The sequence below is a fragment of the Hyalella azteca genome, unplaced genomic scaffold (genome assembly GCF_000764305.2).
Source record: "Hyalella azteca isolate HAZT.00-mixed unplaced genomic scaffold, Hazt_2.0.2 contig6346, whole genome shotgun sequence".
NCBI classification, from domain to species: domain Eukaryota; kingdom Metazoa; phylum Arthropoda; class Malacostraca; order Amphipoda; family Hyalellidae; genus Hyalella; species Hyalella azteca.
In genome coordinates this window covers 303,590-325,400 of record NW_025936509.1, presented here as the reverse complement: position 1 = coordinate 325,400, position 21,811 = coordinate 303,590, and the positions used below count along the sequence as shown (strand labels likewise).

The window sequence follows — 21,811 nt, the reverse complement described above, 5'->3', positions numbered from 1 at the left end:
GCTCCTTATCGAACCCGGTGGAAGTCTAGTAGCTTCTTCAAACTATCGCCAGTCATGAAAAGATCCGGTCAAATGACACGAGTTTAGATCTATGAACAAGGCACGAAATGGAAAAGAATCGGCGACAGGCCACATCAGGCCTACACTTCAGAGCCGACATCACTATGTTATGTTATGTTAATTAAAGTTAGTGAGTCCCCCTGAAATTTCTTCGAAGTCTCTGCGATACCGCATGCAGAAATGCAAAGACTTGACCGTCGTCCGTTGAGCCGTCTATGTACCGTTTCTGTTTGTCACTTGGTTGAATAAGATTCGGGACTACAAATTTTTGTACATATTCCTAGCGAATTTTAACGAACTGCATAAATACAGACAGACTAGAGAGGATAAACAGGCATGGGCACATCTGGCGTACAGTGAAAGTGGACACACACAGACCCGTACCATTTGCTTGCATAGGAGAGGAGGTCGCGCGTTGTTGGGACTTGGGACGTAGTAGTGTTGTTCAACTACTGTACAGCTAAGTTCGAGCGGTTACGATGCGAGATGTAAGGAGACCCAGAGCTAAGTTGCGCTAAGACTTTCAATTATTTTATCTTTTCGTACAGATGAAATAGGTTTACTAGGAGTTGTACGTAGAATTTGGAAAAGTTTATATAGTTTTGCGCATTGACGGTATCAATGTGTTTCGAAGTGGTCCTGCAATGAACTGAAGCCCTAAAGAGAAAATCGCATTCCCTAATATGCAAGTCATCCAGTATCTACCCGTTAGTGTAGAACCAAAACAATTTCGGGCAAAATCATACAGTGTCCATTGTTTGAACCACCACTAAGAAAGATCGACCGCAATAAAAAAACTTTTCTACTGTTTATTCGTGTAGGTTTGTGAATAGATCATGAAAAATGTGCTCTCTACTGTAGCAGTTAAAACGGGCCAACTTTTGGCCTCTTGTATTGCTGTGCCTTTAGTTATAAGCCGAATTACTTCTCTGAACATGCTTTCCAGAAAAAAGTACTAACATCATCTCATGGGAATTGGGGTTTTGTTAATTATAAGCCAGGACGCAATCTGAACTATATTCTGTAAAAGAATACTGTTCTCTTATAATGCAATGACATCTGTGTCTGCTACATCGATGGCTAACAAGCTCTCAGTCTGCATCAGTGATATCTAAATCAAGATATCTCAGGGCAAGACATCATTTCCTAAAATTCACTCCATTTGTCGTGTGCAACATTTATGAGGTTTCAACGCTCACGCTCCCCACTCAAGCTGTACTCGTAAAGCAATCCGAAATGCGAGGATTTATCTACAAAACACTTGGGTCAGTCCTTCTTCTGGGTAAATCCCTTCCGAACGACGCACAATGGAAGGAGGACCATCGAGGTAACTTTTCGTTTTTTTTTTTTTACTTTTTCGTGGTGGCTGGTGAGACCAAACAATAGTGACGGGTAACACCAACCAATAGTCGAGATGGCTCCTTTCAACACCCTTTGTTCGAGACCCTAAGAAGTCAGTCAAATGGGGTCCGGCTAATTCTACCTAGGTAGGCTAGTTGCTAGTTAGTTAGGGATAATAAAAATCCTCGGATCACAGAATACAGTGACTGTCATCTATAAAAGTTCCCGACAGATTCATACCTGTAGAAGAAAACAACATTGAAAAGTGACCCACATAAGTACTTGAAAAAGACGCAATAGTGTTAGAATATAGTTTATTACAAACTCTAGTTATAGAAGGCTACTTGCCTGAAGAAATCATCAATACTCGATAGTGCCATAAACCGGGATCTAGAAACCGGTTACAGTTAAATTGACTTGCATATCTTCAGAGAAACACGGCCTTTTAACCTAGTGCAGTATGAAAAACTACGAGACTATCTACTTGTGGCTAGGTGAAAGGAAGCAGTTCGTTGCACTATGGACTACATTACGCATGCCAGTACAAATCTGCGTGACTCGCAGATTTGTATCATTATTGAAAGTACATCTCGATAAATAGTTCATAGGAGGGAAAATGGTTGATAAAAAGATCTTGTGCATAAATTCTCAATGAATGCAAACATTGGGCTTCAATTTTTGAACGAACCAATTCACTCGTGACGTAAAACGCATTCGTGAAGGAAATCGCACAGAATTAATTACGTAAACCACAACACAGTATTTAAAGCTCGGTTAGAATTCTAAGAAACACAACACATTTCATGTTAAACATTGATATAAAAAAATACAGCTTTAGAAGCATTTTCATTAAAATTAAATTTGGTGCTTCAGAAGCTCCTCTATATCATAAATGTTCTCAAATATAATCTTCAAACATTAATTTATTATTCTGTGCTTCCGAAGCTCCTATATACCATAAATGTTCTCAAATATAATTTTCAAACATTAATTTAATAAGTATTAGGAAAACTAATATCAATAAAAATAGAATAATTTCCGTATCTACTGAACTACATCGCCTTAAATATAATGGCGAATTAGAACTACCGTACCTTGAATTATACCCTGAAAGATTGGTATATGCGAACAAATCCAATACCGGCAACGAAATTGAACAAATTGATAAGAAAAGTCAACCAACACAACGATATGAAATGCCAGGATATCGACATAAATTTCAAATTCATGCGATTACACAAGTAATTGTTAGGTATCAGGTGCAGTGAGTGTCAAGTCCTGCTGACAATTTGGTACTCAAGTTGATACAGAAAACCAAAAACAACTTTTATCGAAGAACTTGAAGAAGTGATTTTAAAACAAAAGTATTTCCAACCGATTATGTACAATTATATCGAAAATATAACTCGAAAAATTTGATGCAATTAAATATGAAGATTGTAAAAATGAAAATAATGTAATAGCAGGATTCTGAGGCACTTAATAAGAGCACAGTTAGCGACGCAGGCTTGTATCCAAATAAGGTAATCATAAACTGAACATGCTTACAAGCAGGCAAACCTCATCAATTTTCTGTGTTTAATTGAGTCCCAGGTGCGCATATATAACCTCTCATAATCACCATCCAGAGAGAGGCCCGTTAAGACTCTCCAGTGTCGTCGTGCATTAAGATCTAAATAACTAAAGTAAAATTTAATCTCTCGCCCCAATCAAAGAGGCGACTCATAACACAATGTATGTTTAACACCGCTAAGGAAAGCTGGTTTGTAGAGATTAATATCATAATAAGTTTTAGTTACATATTGATTAGTTGCTAATCCTTGTCATAACCCAACATCATTCTGGTCAATGATTTTATATTGGTAATATCTAAAGTGTCATAAACATGGAAGAATTTTTGCTACATTATTATGGAATTAAAAACCAGATTTTTCAGTTGTCCAGTACATCCCGTAAACTGAACTGCAGTCTCAGTAAGCTGAAGCTTGCAAGACGTCGCCGCGTTAGTCAAGTTACGATCGAAGGCAAAGCAGCAGCTCGTTGAACGTGACGCGCGTGTGTGCGGATTTACAGGAACCTGGAAGAAACAAAAGGTGAATTTCGAGTGTACCGCAATCTTGATGCATTAAATGTGTGCAAAATAGAATGATTTGTTAATAATATCAATAGAATACATCAATGTTAATGCATTGAAATTACGAAATTCATGCGGGAAGAATTTCTTTTCTTTACACTTGGTGACTCGATAATCGTTTTGTCCACACAATCTGGTATACAACCTTATTATGTAACTCAATAAGTTCTCTATAAAAATTTTTCTTAAACCGAATCCCATTTTCCAAATGATTTGCAGGGGTTAGACAAAATAAGGGAAACACCTGAGAAATTCACAAATATTATTTCGGTATGGTGTAGGTCCACCTTTTGTGACAATTACAGCCTTAATTCTCCGAGGTATTGATTCATCCAAATTGCGAATTGTTTACAAAGGAATTTAAGTTGAAACTCCCTCAAACTTCCGTCTGTTGAAACTCCCTCCAGCTCTTTTAAAGACGATGGCGGCGGGAATCGACTTCTGACTTGCATCTCTAAAATCGGCCATAAATGCTCGATAACATTCAGCTGGTCTGGTGATTGTGGGGGTCAAATGAGATGCTCAACTTCATTAGAATGTTCCTCGTGTCATTTTTTTAACAATTCCAGCAGTATGGATTGGGCATTATCATCATGAAAGATGGGCTTCCCCTCCGGGAATAGTGCTTGAACCATTGGATGAACTTGGTGCTGCAAAATTCCTAAATAGTCACGGATGTTGATTCTTCCATGGAGAGAAATCATACATTGGTCCGCCGGATTTTCGAGTCGGGATTGAGGGGACTTCTTTGGCTGCCTCTAAACGTTTAACTCTGCCAGAGGTTGGAAATAAGGTAAACGATGATTCGTCAAAGAAAATAACATTTTTCCATTGATCGAGGGACCAATTCTAAAAGTTTTTACACTACTTTAAACACTTTGATGCATTTGTATTTAAAGCCAGAGGTTTCTGATTGCAGCTCTTCCATAGAATCCAGATGTGCTCAGCTCTCGGTGGAGTCTTTATAAAACTGGGTTCTGTAGGTGTCCATTGAGGTTTGTAGTAATTTCAACAGGCGTGGTCTTTCGATTGTCCCTCACAATTCTATTTACGTACCGGCGGTCCCTCTCAGACAACTTCGACATTCGGCCAGACCTGTGCTTTGCAGGGTACGTTTTTCCTTCTCTTTCAAGAGCAGTCACTACTTAAGAAACAGTACCTCTAGAATTGTCAAGCATTCTAGAAGTTTCTGTCGCACTAGCAGTCTAGCACCTGCCGATTTGGCCACTTTGAAAGTCAGAGAGGCTTGCCATTAATAGGTTAGGTTATAGACACAAAAATTTACTAAAAATATCTGTGCAGGGATAAAATATCAATTAGCAGCAACAATAAAACATAAAAATATGTCACGTTTTCATTGTTTATAACATGTCCAAAAATTACTATATCCAAATGTCAGGTGTTTCCCTTATTTTAGCCAACCCCAGTATATATAGATTATAAACGAATTAAACAATGCACAGCACCATTTCGCCAAGTCAATAACACCGTAAGCAGTTAAGCAGACCTCCTGAGGCCGGGGTACATGCGAGTGTAAGGCCTGAAGAACCTGCGCCCAGCTTCGTCAAAGACGCGCCTCAGATCCTCCTCGCAGCTCGTCAGCCCAGCGCAGAGGTAGTCGATCACCAGCTCTGGGTGACGCATCTTCACGGCACACGACAGCACCGTGTCACCCTAGAGAGAAAAAATATAACTCAGTACTCACTGCAGTGACTGACAGAGAGCGATTTTCTCGTCGACGAAAACGTGAAGTCACGGACGGACAAACAGACGGACGGACGTGGCGAGCACAATAGTGCATTTTTTCCATGAGAAAATGCGATAAAAAGACGATCGTTTCCACGAGGGTGCAAGTAGGAACTAGCAACCAAGTACGAGAGAAACCTAATATTTTTTACCGTCTTCAGGGATATTTTAAGAGTCTTAATTTATTCTTTGTGAAAAAATCCTTCCTCAAAATGTTCACACACGAATTTTTTCGTTTAAACGCGGGCTATTACCATGAAACTATGTCGTGCATAATAGTCTCGAGGTAGGATCAGGCTACACAAAACGTAAAACAATGAATAAAATCTGATCATTAAACTCCTAAATTTATAGGGAAAATATTAATCACTGTTTAATTGTATTCATGATACAGTGACAAGGTAATATCATAGTGGAAATAAAATTGTTCGCAACTCACAGCATTGTTCGTCTCGCTGAGCAGGGTGCGCCAATTGGCTTTGTCAGCACCACAGATCGGACACTCAGAGTGATCACTGTCTACGATCTGGTCACAGCATAGCCGCAACTTCTGCAGGTGCTGCTGCAGCACGAACAGGTTCTCGTAGAAATGCTTACTGTCACACGGCTTGCACACCACGATCATGATACACCTGAAGAGACATTACCAATGTTGTATACATGTATCAGTTCTGACAGAGGCATGAAATCATTTGCTTTACCGATCCTTCATTTTGAACAAAACGTAGGTAAAGTTGACAGGCAATACAATAGTCCAGTTCTTTGGACAGCGCTGAGGGAGAAATATTTACGGTACGAAGACACAAGCTTCTACAAAACCAAAATTCGATAAAATTTAAATTTAATTCATAAGCAAGGCTATACACGACGGGATGTATTTAGTCGGAGAAAACTCTGAATTTACCGAATATTAAATAAAAAGTTTGAAACTCACGTGTCGCCATCTCGATCTTTGCGACAAATATCCTCAGTATCTTGACACGCCACACGCCTGAAACAAACAACGTAATAAAGTCACAGCTTCACTGAACTACCTTAAAAGTCAAGACCAGACTCTTATTATGTATACATATATTTACTTTTGAATTGTAGCACTGGGAGAAAGATAATCGAGGAAAATATTGAACTAAGGTGTGATGAAACATACATTACCTATACATGTGTGATGAAACATAGGTACATTATACATGTGTGATGAATCATGGTTCACGAAGATTAACGATAACAAAATGTGCTAGACTCGTGAAATATTACATTACAAATCAAATGGATGATACCTTCACTTTCCATAACTAGCAAATGACCAAACAGTAAAAGTTTACAGAAATCTCCTGATTCAACGTTTATCAGTAACATGGAGAATTTCAATTCCAAATGCCCAGGTGGCAAAGATTTGAAAAATTTCCGCCCCAATAAATCTATTACGATTAAGTAATCCACGAATAAAATTTGAAGGCAACCTTCATAAATCAGAAATACCTTGAATAAACTAAATTATTACGACTAAAAGTACGACACAGACTTGGCAGCGCTGAGGATGACGTCTGGGTTGCAAACCTCCCTTACAGCAGCCACGGCAGCCTTGCAGCTCAGCGTCAGCTCCTGCACCACACAAATGAGTGGTCAGCTCGAGTGGCATCACAATACAAGCATTCTGATTATGATCTTGGATTGATGGTATTTAATGAAGAGAACATTTTGGAGCAAGGTCAAATCAATAAAACGTGTATAATTTGCATGAAAATATTATATATGAAAATGAAAAAATATGTTACTAAATGAACTCGATAGATTACTAATTAGATTCAAGTCGTATTTGAAGTCATACATATTCCGATCTGGGACAAGTTATCTTCCAGGTCCCGATAGGGTCACAACGCATGCTCGGCTTACCCTTTTGTGGGTAAAAACCAAAATGGTCTCTACAAATCTGCTTCCGAAAGTACCCACCGCGGCCACGTTTTGTGTTTGAGGCTTAGTTATTATGCCTCTCCCGCTCATCAATTATCTGACCGTTGATTTATGCATAGCAGCATTTTCTTACAATGTTCAAAATTAAAATATGAGCATGTAAATGGAAATTTTGATAAACTGATGCCTTAATCACAGTTCCTTAATAGACGAAAGTAGCAATATACTTTCAATGAACTATTCACTTGACGAAACAGAATTAAATTGAAGATAAATAGTTATTTTTACATTGAAATGTTTATTTTAATTCTTATAAATTTCTCCAGTGTAATGGACGTATTTAATACATTATTCAGCTGCGAATAACTCTTTCAATGCACAAAATTTCGAAAAATACACATGGTTCAACTAAATATGTTTCATAATTTTTCATACTTTTTTGTACAGGTTTCATAAATTAAAATTTATGTATGTTTTTATGCTTGCCATAAAATGGCTCAGGAATAATAAATGAAAACAAAACTACACAAATACCTTGCGGTCGTTGAAGGTAATGAAAAAAGCACACAGATGGAAATGGAACTAAAATTAAAACCAAGCAGCTCCATAATATATAGGTAATTGATTATTAAGTGTTGAGCTATAAAAATGGTTAAATAAGTTGCGCGTAAGTAAGAAATGCAGAGATAAGAGTTAACCTTGAAGCTGATGGAGGAACGACTCTCCTGATCCCCGCAGTCTGGAGACGTGGGGGGCGAGAGGCTGGGGGAGAAGGGGGTGGATGGTAGGGAGGGGGAGGAGGGGGTGAGGGGTGGCGATGGTGACAGCAGGGCTTCATTCTCGGGCCAGGGCTCTGATGACAGCGCCAGCTCCTGGTCGAAGTTAGGAACGATGAGTTGGTGGCTATGTTTTGATAACCTTTATTCAAGGCAGTAACAAATTCAACACGTAGTTTTGTTAACATCTGGTGCCAATTTGGACAGTAATAATCGCCATCCTTTACATTCATACAGGTTGATGTAAAAAATTATAATCTAATTTTTTATTCATTATAAATAATCTTCATTCCTTACGAAAAAAATTTCCGTGGGCAATGTAAATAAATCCCACACGACACTCGACATCTGGCATAACATCTCATGAGCAGCTCCCGCAACACAGACGCACCTGCTCGAGATCATCGTGGGCGGCGACAGGGCTGGCGGGTGCAATGTAGTCCAGTTCGTTAGGGTCGATGCTGCGCAGGCTGTCAATGATGTTCCTGATGTTCTCGTTGCTCGCCTCGTCCTGCAGCTCGTCTTCCAGACCCACGCTGCCGGGCAAGCCCAGGCTCAGGTCAACGGTACGGGCCACGGCCTGTGCAAACAAGGCAGCGTCATTCTCCTCATTCCGGGATTAATTAATATGTCGGTAAATAAAACCAAAATTGATTAGGAACTCAAATGATGGAAGACCGCTGTATCTACAGCATGGTCTCAATAAATTAACAGAAATTTATAATAGAAAATAATTTATGGAGAACATAATCTTTTGGTTAAATTATTGATAACATCAGATGATCAGATTGATGTTATTCATTTAAACTTTGATCATAACACTAGATAGAGAGTGAAATGCGGTGTCATTATCATCTACGGTATGTTTCACACCAAGTTCTTTTGTAAAGATTGAATTAAACATTTGACTTAATTGTTAAAATAAACTCCACCGGCTTCATGCCACTTACTATGGGCCATGCTTGCTATTGTACAAGCTAGTATTATTCTACAAGGTATTGTATAGTAAGGAGTTGATAAATCGAATTCACACACCAAGAATTAATGAAGAATACGAAATGTACCATGAATGTTTAATTAAATACTGACGGCTTCAATAGCTTCCAGGAAATTGGTCGAGAGGTCCGGACAGAAAGAGAGCGGATTGAGGCTGTCGTCGCCCGAGTAGCACTCAGAGTTGTATGTCCAGTTGGGTAAGTGGGTCTGAACGTCTGATGGACCATTGCTGCTAGGCCTGACATGGACGGGTTGGTAGTGAAGCAGGTACAAACAATTGTTTTATCATATCAATTTTTTATGGTTAGCAGATAAAAATAGTAGCTGGATTCATATCATCTGTCTCTATAATTACTAGCATAGAATATTTAATGAACTTAGAACCTACTTAGATAAAATGAAAACCTACCATATATTCGGATTAATAAGCAGAACAGTAATACCTAATGTTTGAATATCCAATATTTCAATTTTGTGTACTGGGCAGCTAATAAGATACAATTTCTAATTTTTCTATTCCATCTAATAAGAAACAACTCATCAAATTCACCCTAAAGGAATAATAATCGGGCCTGACCCATAGCCGTAATTCATCTGGTTTTGTGGAGGAGAGGAGTCATTGTAGTCAGCCGTGAGGGACCTGTTGTTGCCAACTCCTATAGGGCTGTTGTAATTAGCAGCAGCAGGGTTGTTATAGCCGGCAGCAGCAGGGTTGTTATAGCCAGCAGCAGCAGGGCTGTTATAGTCAGCAGCCGATGGACTGTTGTAACCACCAGCAGCAGGGGCAGGGCTGCTGTATCCAGCATAAAGGGGGCTGCTGTTGAGGTTAGTTTCTTGGGTTGGCGTCAAGTCAGACAAGTCAGGCACAACCATATCATTGAAGTTCAGCGGCGATGAGTCGAAGGCAAGTTCATCCTGATAAGGATATCAGGATAGTGGCATTGAAACTTATATGAAAGAAGTTCATTGAAACCAGGGCCTATACTTTCAAAAAAAGTTAAGAGATCGTAAGCTTATCAGCCAATCATTGATCAAGCAAAATCCACCAATCATAGACAAGAAAATAGAGCGTAAGTACTTACGTTCACTTAGAAAGTTTTGAAAGTATGGCCCCTGCATTTCACTGAAATACTATTCATACTATAAAACCAATAACTCATTGATATATTTGGGTTGTACAAGATCACCTTGTTCATACTACTCTTGCTATCACATTGTTTCAAGTTGAACATTGCAATTGAGTACATTCAAAAATAAATTGCTGCACTCATGATGAAATCTGTTGGTACAGAGGTGAAAGAGCTTGGAAGGATAAAATAATTCTGATTTGACACGAAAGAGGAGTGATAGAGACCATAAACTTACAATGGATAATAGCAGGTTAAACAAATTAGCATTGAAAGTAAAGAGCTTTGAAGTAAAGAGCAAGAGGATACCTGAAGAGTGATGCCCTGGCAGTAAGGAGGAGTGAGGGGCTGGTAGACGGTTGTGTCATCACAGCGGAAAGACGCCAAGCTTGGGTCACCTTTACCCACCAATTCTGACAGCTTTATAAGTTACCAATATTAGCAAGAGAAGATTCAGTTGAAAGATTTCCTTTATATCAAGTGAAATAAAAGTTATTTTAAATAAGGTTTATTAATTGACCAAAGAGAATAAATACCTCCTTGATAGTCCAACAAATATCCCACCATAATTTCAACGGAGAATTGTAAATTTGGGAGATTTAAGCATAAATAAAATTATCAAAACCTCTGTACAGTAGAAGGATAGTGCAACCTTTCCAGACACCAGGAAATCAGAATAAACCATGATTTATCAAAGTTGAAAAGTAATGATTTAAAGAGTCTGAACCTTAAAAACTGTGGCAGGCATGTAGGAAAATTTAGACTTGCGGACTAGGGAGAAACAAACATCAATACAAGCAGAGCAAACTATTTGAATAACATACCTACCTACCTCATGGTAATGAACACAAGTCATTTTACACTTTTCAAAAGTTTTAATTTAAAAAATTTACTAGCAAGAATCATAATTTGAGATGTAGGTATATTTTCATCTTTTTCAAATTTAGTGACTCAGAAACACAATGCATCAAAACTAATAGAATAAAAACTAACCTGGACCAGGTCTACATCATCAAATGAAGCAGGGAAAAAAAGGTCATAAGAAATCTTTCATAAAATAATTAGCTTTAAAGGAAACAGCAAGAAAAAGTGCATACAGCAAACCAGAGAAGATATTAGAATAAATCAAATTAGTCAAGACATGAAGATTGCAAATACTTTCTTTAAAACTTACATAATTTCTGATATAAATTTGAATGTATAAGCTTAAAAGGCATCAGTTTTGAAACAACTCTTAATGCTGATTACCCACCATAGGGTTGTACCGTGACCCAGAATAGAAAGAACGAGACACTTTGCAAGGACCTCGCTCTTGGTACTGATCTTCCTCCAGGTTCTCAGAGGCAATATTACCCTTGACAGCTTTTTCCACTTTAGGCTGCAAATCGTCCTCCAACACCACATTCTCATTGTCTTCATCACTTTCTACACCATCATCAACAGGTAGCTTGAAATTACCCTGAGATGCTTCAAATTCTTTTTTCTCAGGTTCTGTAGTAAGAGCCTTGGTAAATGTTTCAGACTTGGTAATTGTTTCAGCTTCATCACTGTCAGAGCCTGACTCTTGCCCAGAATCCTTAGATGAAGAATCAGAAGAAAATTGCTTCCTTTCACCAGAGACAGTTTCATCTTTCTGAAAACATCAGAAAAGGTCATAAATAAAATACATTCAGTAGCCAAACCAGAGAAGAAAAATTCTTACATTCCAGCAAAAATTTTATTAATTAGCATTCCTCTGTTGAACTTGTGCACTTGGAACTCTTGAATATATAGAATAAGAAATTTCCTTAAAGAAAATTATGCAGTGGCAATTTCTTAACTGGCATAATTCCATCATCCATGTTTTATTCTGAGGAGCCAGTTACATACTCACACTACTATGGAGTATGAAATAAACTCCTAATTACATTTTTCATTAACTGGTGCTTTTATTAACCAAGGTTCTACTGTAAATGCAATTTTGGAGGTGTCCCATATTACCCTGGGGAGGTAATACCATCAAACGGGGTAAAAAGGGACAGTTTTGAGCGATTTTTGTTAATAACTTCTTACCATGAAATACTTCAGAAACAAGTTTAGGCTCATTTTATAGCACTTTGCACGGGCTATTGAATAGCATCTTCAAAAAAATTCCATGTGCTATTTGTAAGGCGCTAGACGCAATATAAAAGGCTCCTGAATTAATCTTGAAATAGGGTAGAAAGGGACACTTGAAATAAAACTCAATTTCAAACATTTGAAGCATGCAGAGTGTACCTACTCATCTATTACTAACAGTCCTACAATGAAAGTCCTCCTCTTTCATTGTAGATGATGTAGATGTAAAATAAATGACATTTTCTGTGATTTTTACTTGTTTTTACTTTATTGATATATTACCATATTCATTAATTACAGTATTATTAATGTGATATAATATTTGTACACTTGAAAAATCGTATTTTAATGTACCTATGTAAGTACACAAAATGAACAGGAGAAGTGATTTATATTATGTATAGAGGCGCATTGTATTCAAAAATAGCATCAATAGAAATTAAATCTCAATGCAACAAAAATTAATGCAACATGTTAACTTCTTCGGGTCAAAAAAGTATTCGTACAAAACAACTTTTGACTAATATTTCACACCAGAACATTCCAGAATGTACTAGAAATATGTAGCAAGTTCCAGTAATGTAATCAGTAACCATAGTTAACGTATTTTGCAACTACCAGATCATTCTGCAACTGCCCGTAGTACAAGAAGGTCTCAAAAATGGCTAAAGGTAAAGAACTAACAAATTCCCAAAAACAACTAATTCTATCGCATTGGAAGGGAGGAGAAAGTTATAGGAAGATTGCTAGCCACTTGAATGTTCCTTTTAGTACAGTTGCTTCGTTCATTGGACGCTTCAAGACCCGTGACAGCGTTGAAAACCAGCTGTGATCAGGTGCTCCTAGGAAGATTTCTGCACGATCTGCTAGATTATTGGGACGAAAAATCCAAGAAAATCCACAGATTACTCGAGGAGAGTTGCAAAGTCACCTGAGTGCCTCAGGAATTAAGGTAACCAAACAAACGATAAGCAATGAACTTCACAGAAACGAATTAAAATCACACACCCCAAGAAAGACCCCACTCCTAATGAAACGACATCAAGATGCCAGGCTGAAATTTGTCAAGGGGTATAAGGACAAAGACTATGCTTTTTGGGAAAAGGTTCTTTGGACGGACGAAACAAAAATTGAGCTTTTCGGTCGAAATTATCGTCACCATGTGTGGAGGAAAGACGGTGAAGCCTACCTTCCAAAGAACACTGTGCCTAATGTAAAGTTAAACATTGAGAATCTTAAGGTGGTGTGCCAAGAAGAATGGTATAAAATACCAGTCAGCATCTGCAAATCATTGGTCGAGACGTATAGAAATAGACTGGTATCTGTTGAGCTGAATAAAGGGTATTCAACCAAGTATTAAATTAAAATAATGCAAATTTATTGTTTTGTACGAATACTTTTTTCACCTGAAAAGTGAACATGTTGCATTGTTTTTTGTTGCATTGAGATTTAATTTCTTTTGATAGTATTTTTGAATACTATGCGTCTCTATACATAATTTAAATCACTTTTCCTGTTAAGTTTGCGTACTTACATACATTAAAATACGATTTTTCAAGTGTACGAATATTTATTTCCCCCCACTGTATACTGAAATTAAACTTTTGAAAAAATCATAAATTTCATACCTTAAACATTGTACAAAAAATAATAATTTTGGAATATAAGAATATATTTGAAGAGAGAAATCTTTCTAAATGCAGAAAGGAGGTACCTATAAATTTATTAGTCAATGAAATAAGCCAAATTAATTCAAGAATTTAAAATACAACAAAATGTTCTCACCTTCAGATTCAATGAAGATAAAGCATCAGTGAGATCCAACACAGATGCTGGAGAGGATTCCGCCTCCCCAGCCAAGTCAGCTTTACCCATAGTAAGGGGAAACAGAAAATTTTTGCAATGTAATTTCTGCAGAGAATCCTGAAAATAGAGATCAAATGAAACATTGGAAAATATCACAACCTAGAACCTACTAGCCTAGGCTACTACTAGTACTACAGTCTACGGATGAGAAATCAGGAGCTGCAAACACAGTCACCACAAAAAGGGCTAGAAATAATGTTTATAAGACAAATTTGTAACAACAAAGGCACCAGAAAATAGTATGTAATAGTGTTATAAATTCTAGATTTAGGTTAAAGTTATATTATGTGGGCTGCCAGTTGAGAACTTGAGACCTGTTATTTGCCACTGTAGATGTAGAACCTCTCCAAAAAGTGCAAGCATGAGCAGATGTAGAATATATTATATATACAGTGAGTACACATACCTAACTACTACCTTTCAAGTGGCAACCAGAGCTTTCCTGCCATTTTTAGAGCTGCAAGATGAATTACTTAGAGTTATCTAATTGTTAATTAAAGTGCAGGATTGGGCTGCAAGAATGAAGAATCCAAAGGTATCAAAAACTTTCACTTCAGAGCCATAAGATTTCATTCATAAGTAGGAAAATTCCCATCTTGCACATGAGAACAAACATAATATAGTCAAATGGGGTAAGACAGGATCGCAGCCTTCATGGGGTAAGAAAGGACCAGCCCATGGCGTGCATTCTAATTGCACTGAATTTATGGTCCTGTCTTACCCCACAAATGGTCCTCTATTACCCTACAGTTTATCAAAAAAAGTTTTTAAATGAATATATTATTGTGCAGTCACTGTCAGTACATGGAGTATTTTGGTCAAAATTTTTATATTTGGCTCAAACTTCAACTTGTTAGCTCTTTTAATTAGAGAAATTTAGTGCACTATTTTAAATTGCATCAAAGGGATGGAGAAAATAGGGATGTCACTTCCCATTATTGACCTGCAGAACTATGTGCAAGATTGGCTGGGGGGAGAATCATTGTGTGAAACATGAAAAATAATTATGATCACAACTCTGTGAGAAGGCATGAGCTATGTTTGAAGAAGTGCACCACAAATGCAGTTAGCAAGAAAACTCATGATGTCTGACACTCAAGTTATTATCCATTGGTTTTATTACCAATGTGAAAAATTTTTCAGGCAATGACACTAGGTAATGGAATATTCAGGACGCATTTAGCAGTGCTCTACAATGAACCAAAGCCAACCCACCTTTATTATGCTTAACAAAGTTTTCTCGTGACAAAAACTTCAATGTGACTGATATTATAGTTGACTTCCCGCAACACAAAACAGTAACAAGTGGTTGTTTAATTGAATAATGTGTTTCTAGATGGATAATATTGAATATCAGATTTGTACTTTTATTAAACTCCTTGTAACATAAGAATAACCAGTTTGTCCTGTCTTACCCCATGCCTGGTCCCATCTTACCCCAATGGGGTAAGATAGGACCAGCTCACTTTTTTTAATCTGTACAGAAAACTATGTTAGATGCAAAATGTCAGAGTTGTAGCTTAGAAGCCCATTGCATAGATACACCTTATGATAGGTTTAGGATTTTTTAATTATTCATGGTATAGATGCTACGGGCTTGTTAGTGATTTCGGTCCTGTCTTACCCCATCTGACTATATATATATATATACATTGGTACTCCCAACTCAGTACTCCCTACTTTGGAGTTTGAATGAAAACTTTGACAGAGATCAACTATATTCATGACAAGATGACAGTTGACGGGGTTGTCACCTATATAAGGAGCACAGAAATCAAGCATATTGGTAGGTATTTGGTTTAGCAGTGACCAGACCAGAGTGCAGAGTAATTTCTGATCAGTGATGGTGAATTGGATTGGTAGGGTAAACACACCATATTCTGACACCTTAAGGATGTAGCAAAAAATAAATGGCTATAAATAGATCACCATATGCACAACTCGGGTTCTGATTGGTTTATGTCACTCTCAAAACACCACACTACGCGCCAGCAAAAGCAATGATGAAACGTCACAAACTGTAGCCATATTTATTTAAAAGCCTCTAGAATTTAAGTCTGCAAAATTGCTAAATTCCAACACTGTGTGTGACAAGGGTAAATGCAGTATATTCCGACATCGTGGGTAATTCCATCACTTCTCAACTTTTTTCCTCTATATTAAGCTTTGTCTTAGTTAGTTCCACGCATTCATTGATGGTTGAAATAGTGACGTCATACTATTGCGCGTCATACTATTGCCAAAACACTAGGTCTGGGCCATCTGGCGGGAAAATGTTGAGATCCAAAGAGAGACAGTGCAAGTCACCCAGTGAGAACATCAAAAAACATGTCAAAGTTGATAGTTGACCTTGCTCTACCAAATAGTTATAAACTGTTTGTGTAGAAAGAATATTATGGTTTGAGACTTTTAAATAAGTCTGTGAATATATTAGGAATCCTTCAAGTATACTTGTATTTGCTGATTTCGAGTGGTAAATAAATTAATAGATGATTAAGTTAAGAGACGGTTTTAGAAACATAAAAACTAATTCTGACACAGCTTGGAATTAGACACACACAACTCGCTCCGAGCTGTGCAAAAATTAAAATTTTCTTAATTAAAAGCTTAATAGCTCTTAATTAAAAGCCTAATTAAGTAGTGTTCAATATTCAATAGTGTTCTAATTCCGAGCTGAGTCGTATTCCAATACAGCTCACACAGCCATCGGAATTCAAACACAAGAGGGTCGGAATTCCAATTAGTAGAGTTTAAAGTGCAGCCGGAATTAGTCTCCCAAAATGCCGAATTTAGTCACACAGCGTCGGAATATATGGATTTGGTAGGTTTGCATTCTATAGGCTTTTAAATAAATATGGCAACAGTTTGTGGCGTCTCATTGTTGCTGGCGCGTAGTGCGGTGTTTTGAGAGTGACACAAAGCAAACAGAACTCAAGTTGCGCATATGGTGATTTTTTTATAGCCATTCATTTTTGCTACGTCCTTAATGTGTCGAAATATACCATGTTTACTCTAAATGCGGCATATTGTGAGACTAATTCCGACAGCGCTTCAAAATCGTAATTCATAATTCTGACACCCTTGTGTTAGAATTCCAACACCCTGTGTGAGCTGTGTCAGAATACAACACCTTGTGTCATGGCTGTGTGTTGCAATTCTGACACCATGTTGGAATTAGTTTTTATGTGTCTAAAAGTCTAAAACCGTATCTTATATCAATCATTTATTAATTTATTTACCACTTAAAATTAGCAAATACAAAAATACTTAAAGGATTATCAATATATTCAGACATATTCAAAAGTCTCAAACCATAATATTCTTTCTACACAAACAGTTGATCACTATTTAGTAAAGCAAGGTAAACTATCAAGTATCTACTTTCACATGTGTTTCAATGTTCTCACTGGCTGACTTGGAGTTTTGCTCTGCTGATCTTAACATTTTCCTGCTAGACCTAGTGTTTTGCAGAAATCTGGTGCGCAATAGTATGACATCACTACTTCAACCATCTACGCATGCGTGGAACTAAGACAAAGCTTAATATAAAGGAAAAAGTCGAGGGGTGTCAGAATTACCCACAGTGTCTGAGTGTCAGTCGTCGGAATATGGTACATTTACCTTTACCCTAGTGGCTTGGTTCTCTCTGGGTCACATCTCTCTCTGTATTCTCTAAGCCTTAACCTAAACTGTCCTAAAAGGCTAAAGCCAGTACTTAGACTCAGCCCATCAACCCAATCTCAATATTACTCTTAACTCTTATTCTCTTAACCCTTTCCCCACTGACAGGACTCACAAGTCCCACCTCAAGATTCATGCTCTAAAATACATACAACAAGGAATTTTAGGTCCTGGTACCTAATGGGACTTCTACGTTCCTTTTCACACTTCAAGAAAATTACTAATTGGCAACTGGCTCACCCAGTGAGATTCCTAAGTCAATTGCATCAGCTGGCTGAGAATGACAGTAAGTTTCCTTTTTCTCTCAGAATATTCCATCATAACTGTTTATATTCAACATGGATTTCCTTACTTTTTGTTTTATTTTGTGTAAAAATTTATATTCTAACAAAATATAATAAATATATGTATTTGGAAAACTGTTTTTGATGAAAATAATAGAAATTAGGGAAACGACCTGCTGCACCTGCAAGTCCCGCCAGGAAAACCGGGACCTGATGGTCCTAGTAGGAGTCGCATGTCGTTTGTGTTACTAGGTAGGAATACTACTGAGAATTCCAATTCTTACTGGTCCCATGGATTTTTTATTCATTTTTCTACACCACGACACTTTCATTTTGTAACTTATTTTATTTTCAGACTTGAGCACTTCTTACTGAAACATGGCCAATCGATCATTGGAAGCCAATGAAATACTTCATCTGTTGGACGAAATTGATAGGTACTGACATTGACAAAGATACCAACATTGAGCCTGATGATCGAGACCCCACAGAAACCATTCATATAGTGAACAGATTAGATGCGGATGCTAAAGAAGAATCCATTATCATTGAATTGGATGAACAAGCCAAGTTTTTACCTACTGATGCAGCTTCCGAGACTCCTGTGATAGGTGTACATCCACAAAAATGGAAAAAGAAAAGAAGAAAAATCAATTGTCCATGAGTTTATCGTGCATCCCAAACTAAATAATGAATTTGCATGTGACCTCGATGTTTTTTTTTTGCATTTTTTGACGAGGATCTTCATGATTTGATTCACTTCCAGACTAATTTGAAAAGTGTACAAAAGGGGAAGCATGCTTCTGTGACAAAAAATGAAATAAAAGTATTCATTGGAATCAACATTGTGATGGGCTACAATAGAAGAAATCAGCTCTGACATTATTGGTCTCATCTCAAGATATAAGTGTAGGTACCTATCATCCAAGCAGCAATGTCTTGTGACCGTTTTGTTGAAATTCTAGGATGTCTGCATCTAAACGACAATGCAAAATTGAATGAAAATAAGCACGACAAGTTATTCAGACCGTATATTGAAAAACTTAATGAACAATTTTCCACGGTAAATAATCCTTCAGAATTCTTGTCTGTGGACGAGTCCATGATCAAATTCAAGGGAAAGAGCTCTCTAAAGCAATACCACAAAATGGGGTTACTTTGACCGGCGGGGTAACTTTGACCACTTTTCGTTTTTTTAACAAAAACCCCCAAAACTAAAAAACGATCTGACATAGAACAATTTTGTCAATGGCCATCAAAGGCCTAATACTGAGGCTACATAACACATTAGAAAGATTTAAAAAGTTTGCATATCTAATAGGTTAAAAAATTAATAATGTGACCCACAAAAAAGAGCTATTATTTAAAGCCTGTCGGAGTACCCCCTCCAATTTTTTCGCCCATTGCCCCCCATTTGCAAACTATGACACTTTCCTAAAATTTGTCTTTTGCATATGTAACTAGAAGAGTTCTACTACAATGCACCACAACCTGGAGTTATTTGGAGTTATTTTACCAAAAAATAAAATTGATTTTACCAGTCGGTCAAAGAAACAACAAGAGCTGGGGTAACAAAGACCATCACTTTTTTTTAAATTACATCAAAACTATGAGAGGCAGGAGCCAGCAATTTATGGTAAGTAAAGCTAGGGTATAGACCTGTATTTTGCATGTTTCAATTTAAGTTTAACTTATCTAGTAAAAAAATGGCACCATTAAGAAAAAAAAGTGGTCAAAGTTACCCCAGTTTACAGTACAACCCAATGAAACCCATAAAGAGGATTCAAATTATGGTGTCTTGCTGATGACTCTGGATACATACACAAGTTTTTCATTTATTGTGGAAAGCGGCAGCCAGGTGACGAACTGGTCAATAATAAAATTGGCTTTGGTGGAAACATTGTTACATCTCTTACCGCATCATTGAAGAACCGCTTCCACAAGCTCTATTTCAATAACTTTTTTTCATCTATTCCCCCGCTTGAAACCTTGAAGACCATTAACATAAATGCATGTGGTTGTGGTACAATCCGTCCAATGCGCAAAGACTTCCCCTTGTTATCTACTGATAAAGAATTAAAATGAGGAAACTTTGATTACTACAGTACTCATGCAGAGATAACAGTTTACAAGTGGAAGGATACAAAACCAGTACATTTCATTTCCAACTACCACGGAGTTGAAGCTTCTACTGTGCAAAGGAAGGACAAAACTGGCACAAAAATGGTTGTCACCTGTCCAATTGTGGCAAAATATTATAATAAATACTTATTTTAATATAATAAGTTGATAAGCATGACATGCTAAGGCAAATCTATGGCATCAATAGGAAGAGCTTGAAATGGTGGCATTGCATATTCTTTGGACTTCTAGATATGACAATCATGAATAGCTTCCTCATTCACAAAGAACATTGTCAATCTGCCATTTCCCTCTCGGACTATCAACAAGAAATAGCATGTGGACTCCTAGCACCTAGCATATACAGAACATTCATGCACCCATCATGCCAAGAATAAAAAAAGGAAAATTGTCGACACCGGACTCCGTGCGGTTGAGCATCACTGGAATTCACTGGCCCTGTTCACGAACATTCATGGCCGTTGTGAAGTTTGTTCCCTGGATAAAGTGGAATCACGTCCATTATCCAAATGTTCTCACTGTGTAAAAAAAACTTTTGTCGAGTATCACAAGTAGCTAGGAAGCGTGCAAGTGCCCGTGCGATAAAGGAGATGTGATGTATTCTGTTATGATTTTATCTCACCTTGTCACATGAGCCATTATAAAGCCAAAGTTATTATCCTATGTCATAGATTAATATTTCATTCAGATTATTTTTTTCTATATACTTACTGATAATAAATATCTGATTAGCTTTTACACTGTATCAATTGTTTCAGCATGCCAAAAAAAAAATCAACCACTTTTTATGCTGAAAAGATATTCTTTTATTCATTTTTTTTTATTTGTGTTAATTTTGTAAGTCAAAAATGTTTATTGCAAACAGCAAAACATGTTTTATTTCACATTATTATTGCTAATAAGTGCAAATTGTACAGATCTTGGAGCATAGCCATAGCCTAAAACAAGGGATCACATGTGATGGCTATACGATTAATACATGTACCAGGAGCGGGGAGCCCGGCCGCCCAGGAGCCCTGACGGAACTCTGGGACTCACTATAAAATATAACCTGAATGTAATAATTATTATTTAGTTTCAGGTTTTAGACAGTTTAACTACCAGCATAGTGACAAACCAGAGATTTTTTAGAATCAGTTCATTTTTAATTTCCTCATTTACTCAAGATTTTAACCAATTTCTCAAGTATGATACTAATGCTGGTATCCATGATACTTTACTAGTTTACTGGTCTACTTATAGGACTCAAAAATGAACTTGAGACAGAGTCTAAAAAACTCTCTGCTAATTCTGCTTTGCCACTGGCACTATGTCTGGGAGTCTGGACTCTGGAGTCCCAGATCAGTATTTTTTATATTAATTGATTTTTTTTATTTTAGTAGCATAGAAAGTATAATAGAGGTTCATAAAGGTGATAAAGCACAATTAACACAAAGAAAAACACATAAAATAACTTCCGTCATAGCTAGGGTAAACGCGGTATATTCCGACATCGTAGGTAATTCCGTCACTTCTATAGTTTTTCCTTTATATTAAGCTTTGTTTTAGTTCCATGCGTTCATTGATGGTTGAAATGGTGACGTCATACATTTGCGTGTCGAAATACTGCAAAAACACNCATGGAACTAAAACAAAGCTTAATATAAAGGA

General features: G+C 37.2%; 1 protein-coding gene across 3 annotated transcripts; it reads right to left on the bottom strand.

The window, feature by feature from the left end:
- Nucleotides 1–1,591: 1,591 nt before the first annotated feature.
- Nucleotides 1,592–14,138, bottom strand: LOC108672544. 3 transcript variants are annotated; one of them, XM_047880810.1, is made up of 12 exons: nt 13,974–14,138; nt 11,344–11,724; nt 10,401–10,511; nt 9,515–9,879; nt 9,058–9,202; nt 8,360–8,548; nt 7,891–8,064; nt 6,804–6,883; nt 6,216–6,272; nt 5,721–5,913; nt 5,043–5,209; nt 1,592–3,478 (listed from the first exon to the last, which is right to left on the bottom strand). In XM_047880810.1, the coding sequence occupies exons 1-12, from the start codon at nt 14,061–14,063 to the stop codon at nt 3,469–3,471; spliced, it is 1,962 nt and encodes a 653-aa protein (XP_047736766.1). In that variant the 5' UTR covers nt 14,064–14,138; the 3' UTR covers nt 1,592–3,468. The 3 variants fall into 3 exon arrangements, with proteins under 3 accessions (XP_047736766.1, XP_018015724.1, XP_047736767.1); XM_018160235.2 differs by having other exon boundaries at nt 9,542–9,879; XM_047880811.1 differs by lacking the exon at nt 10,401–10,511.
- Nucleotides 14,139–21,811: the final 7,673 nt, after the last annotated feature.

Coding starts and splice junctions, on each gene's coding strand:
- LOC108672544 (XM_047880810.1), bottom strand. CDS start 14,063: ATGGGTAAAGCTGACTTGGCTGGGGAGGCGGAATCCTCTCCAGCATCT. Junction 9,880..10,400: donor GCCAGGGCATCACTCTTCAG/GTATCCTCTTGC, acceptor TATCCTTATCAG/GATGAACTTGCCTTCGACTC. Junction 8,065..8,359: donor CCCACGATGATCTCGAGCAG/GTGCGTCTGTGT, acceptor AACTTCGACCAG/GAGCTGGCGCTGTCATCAGA.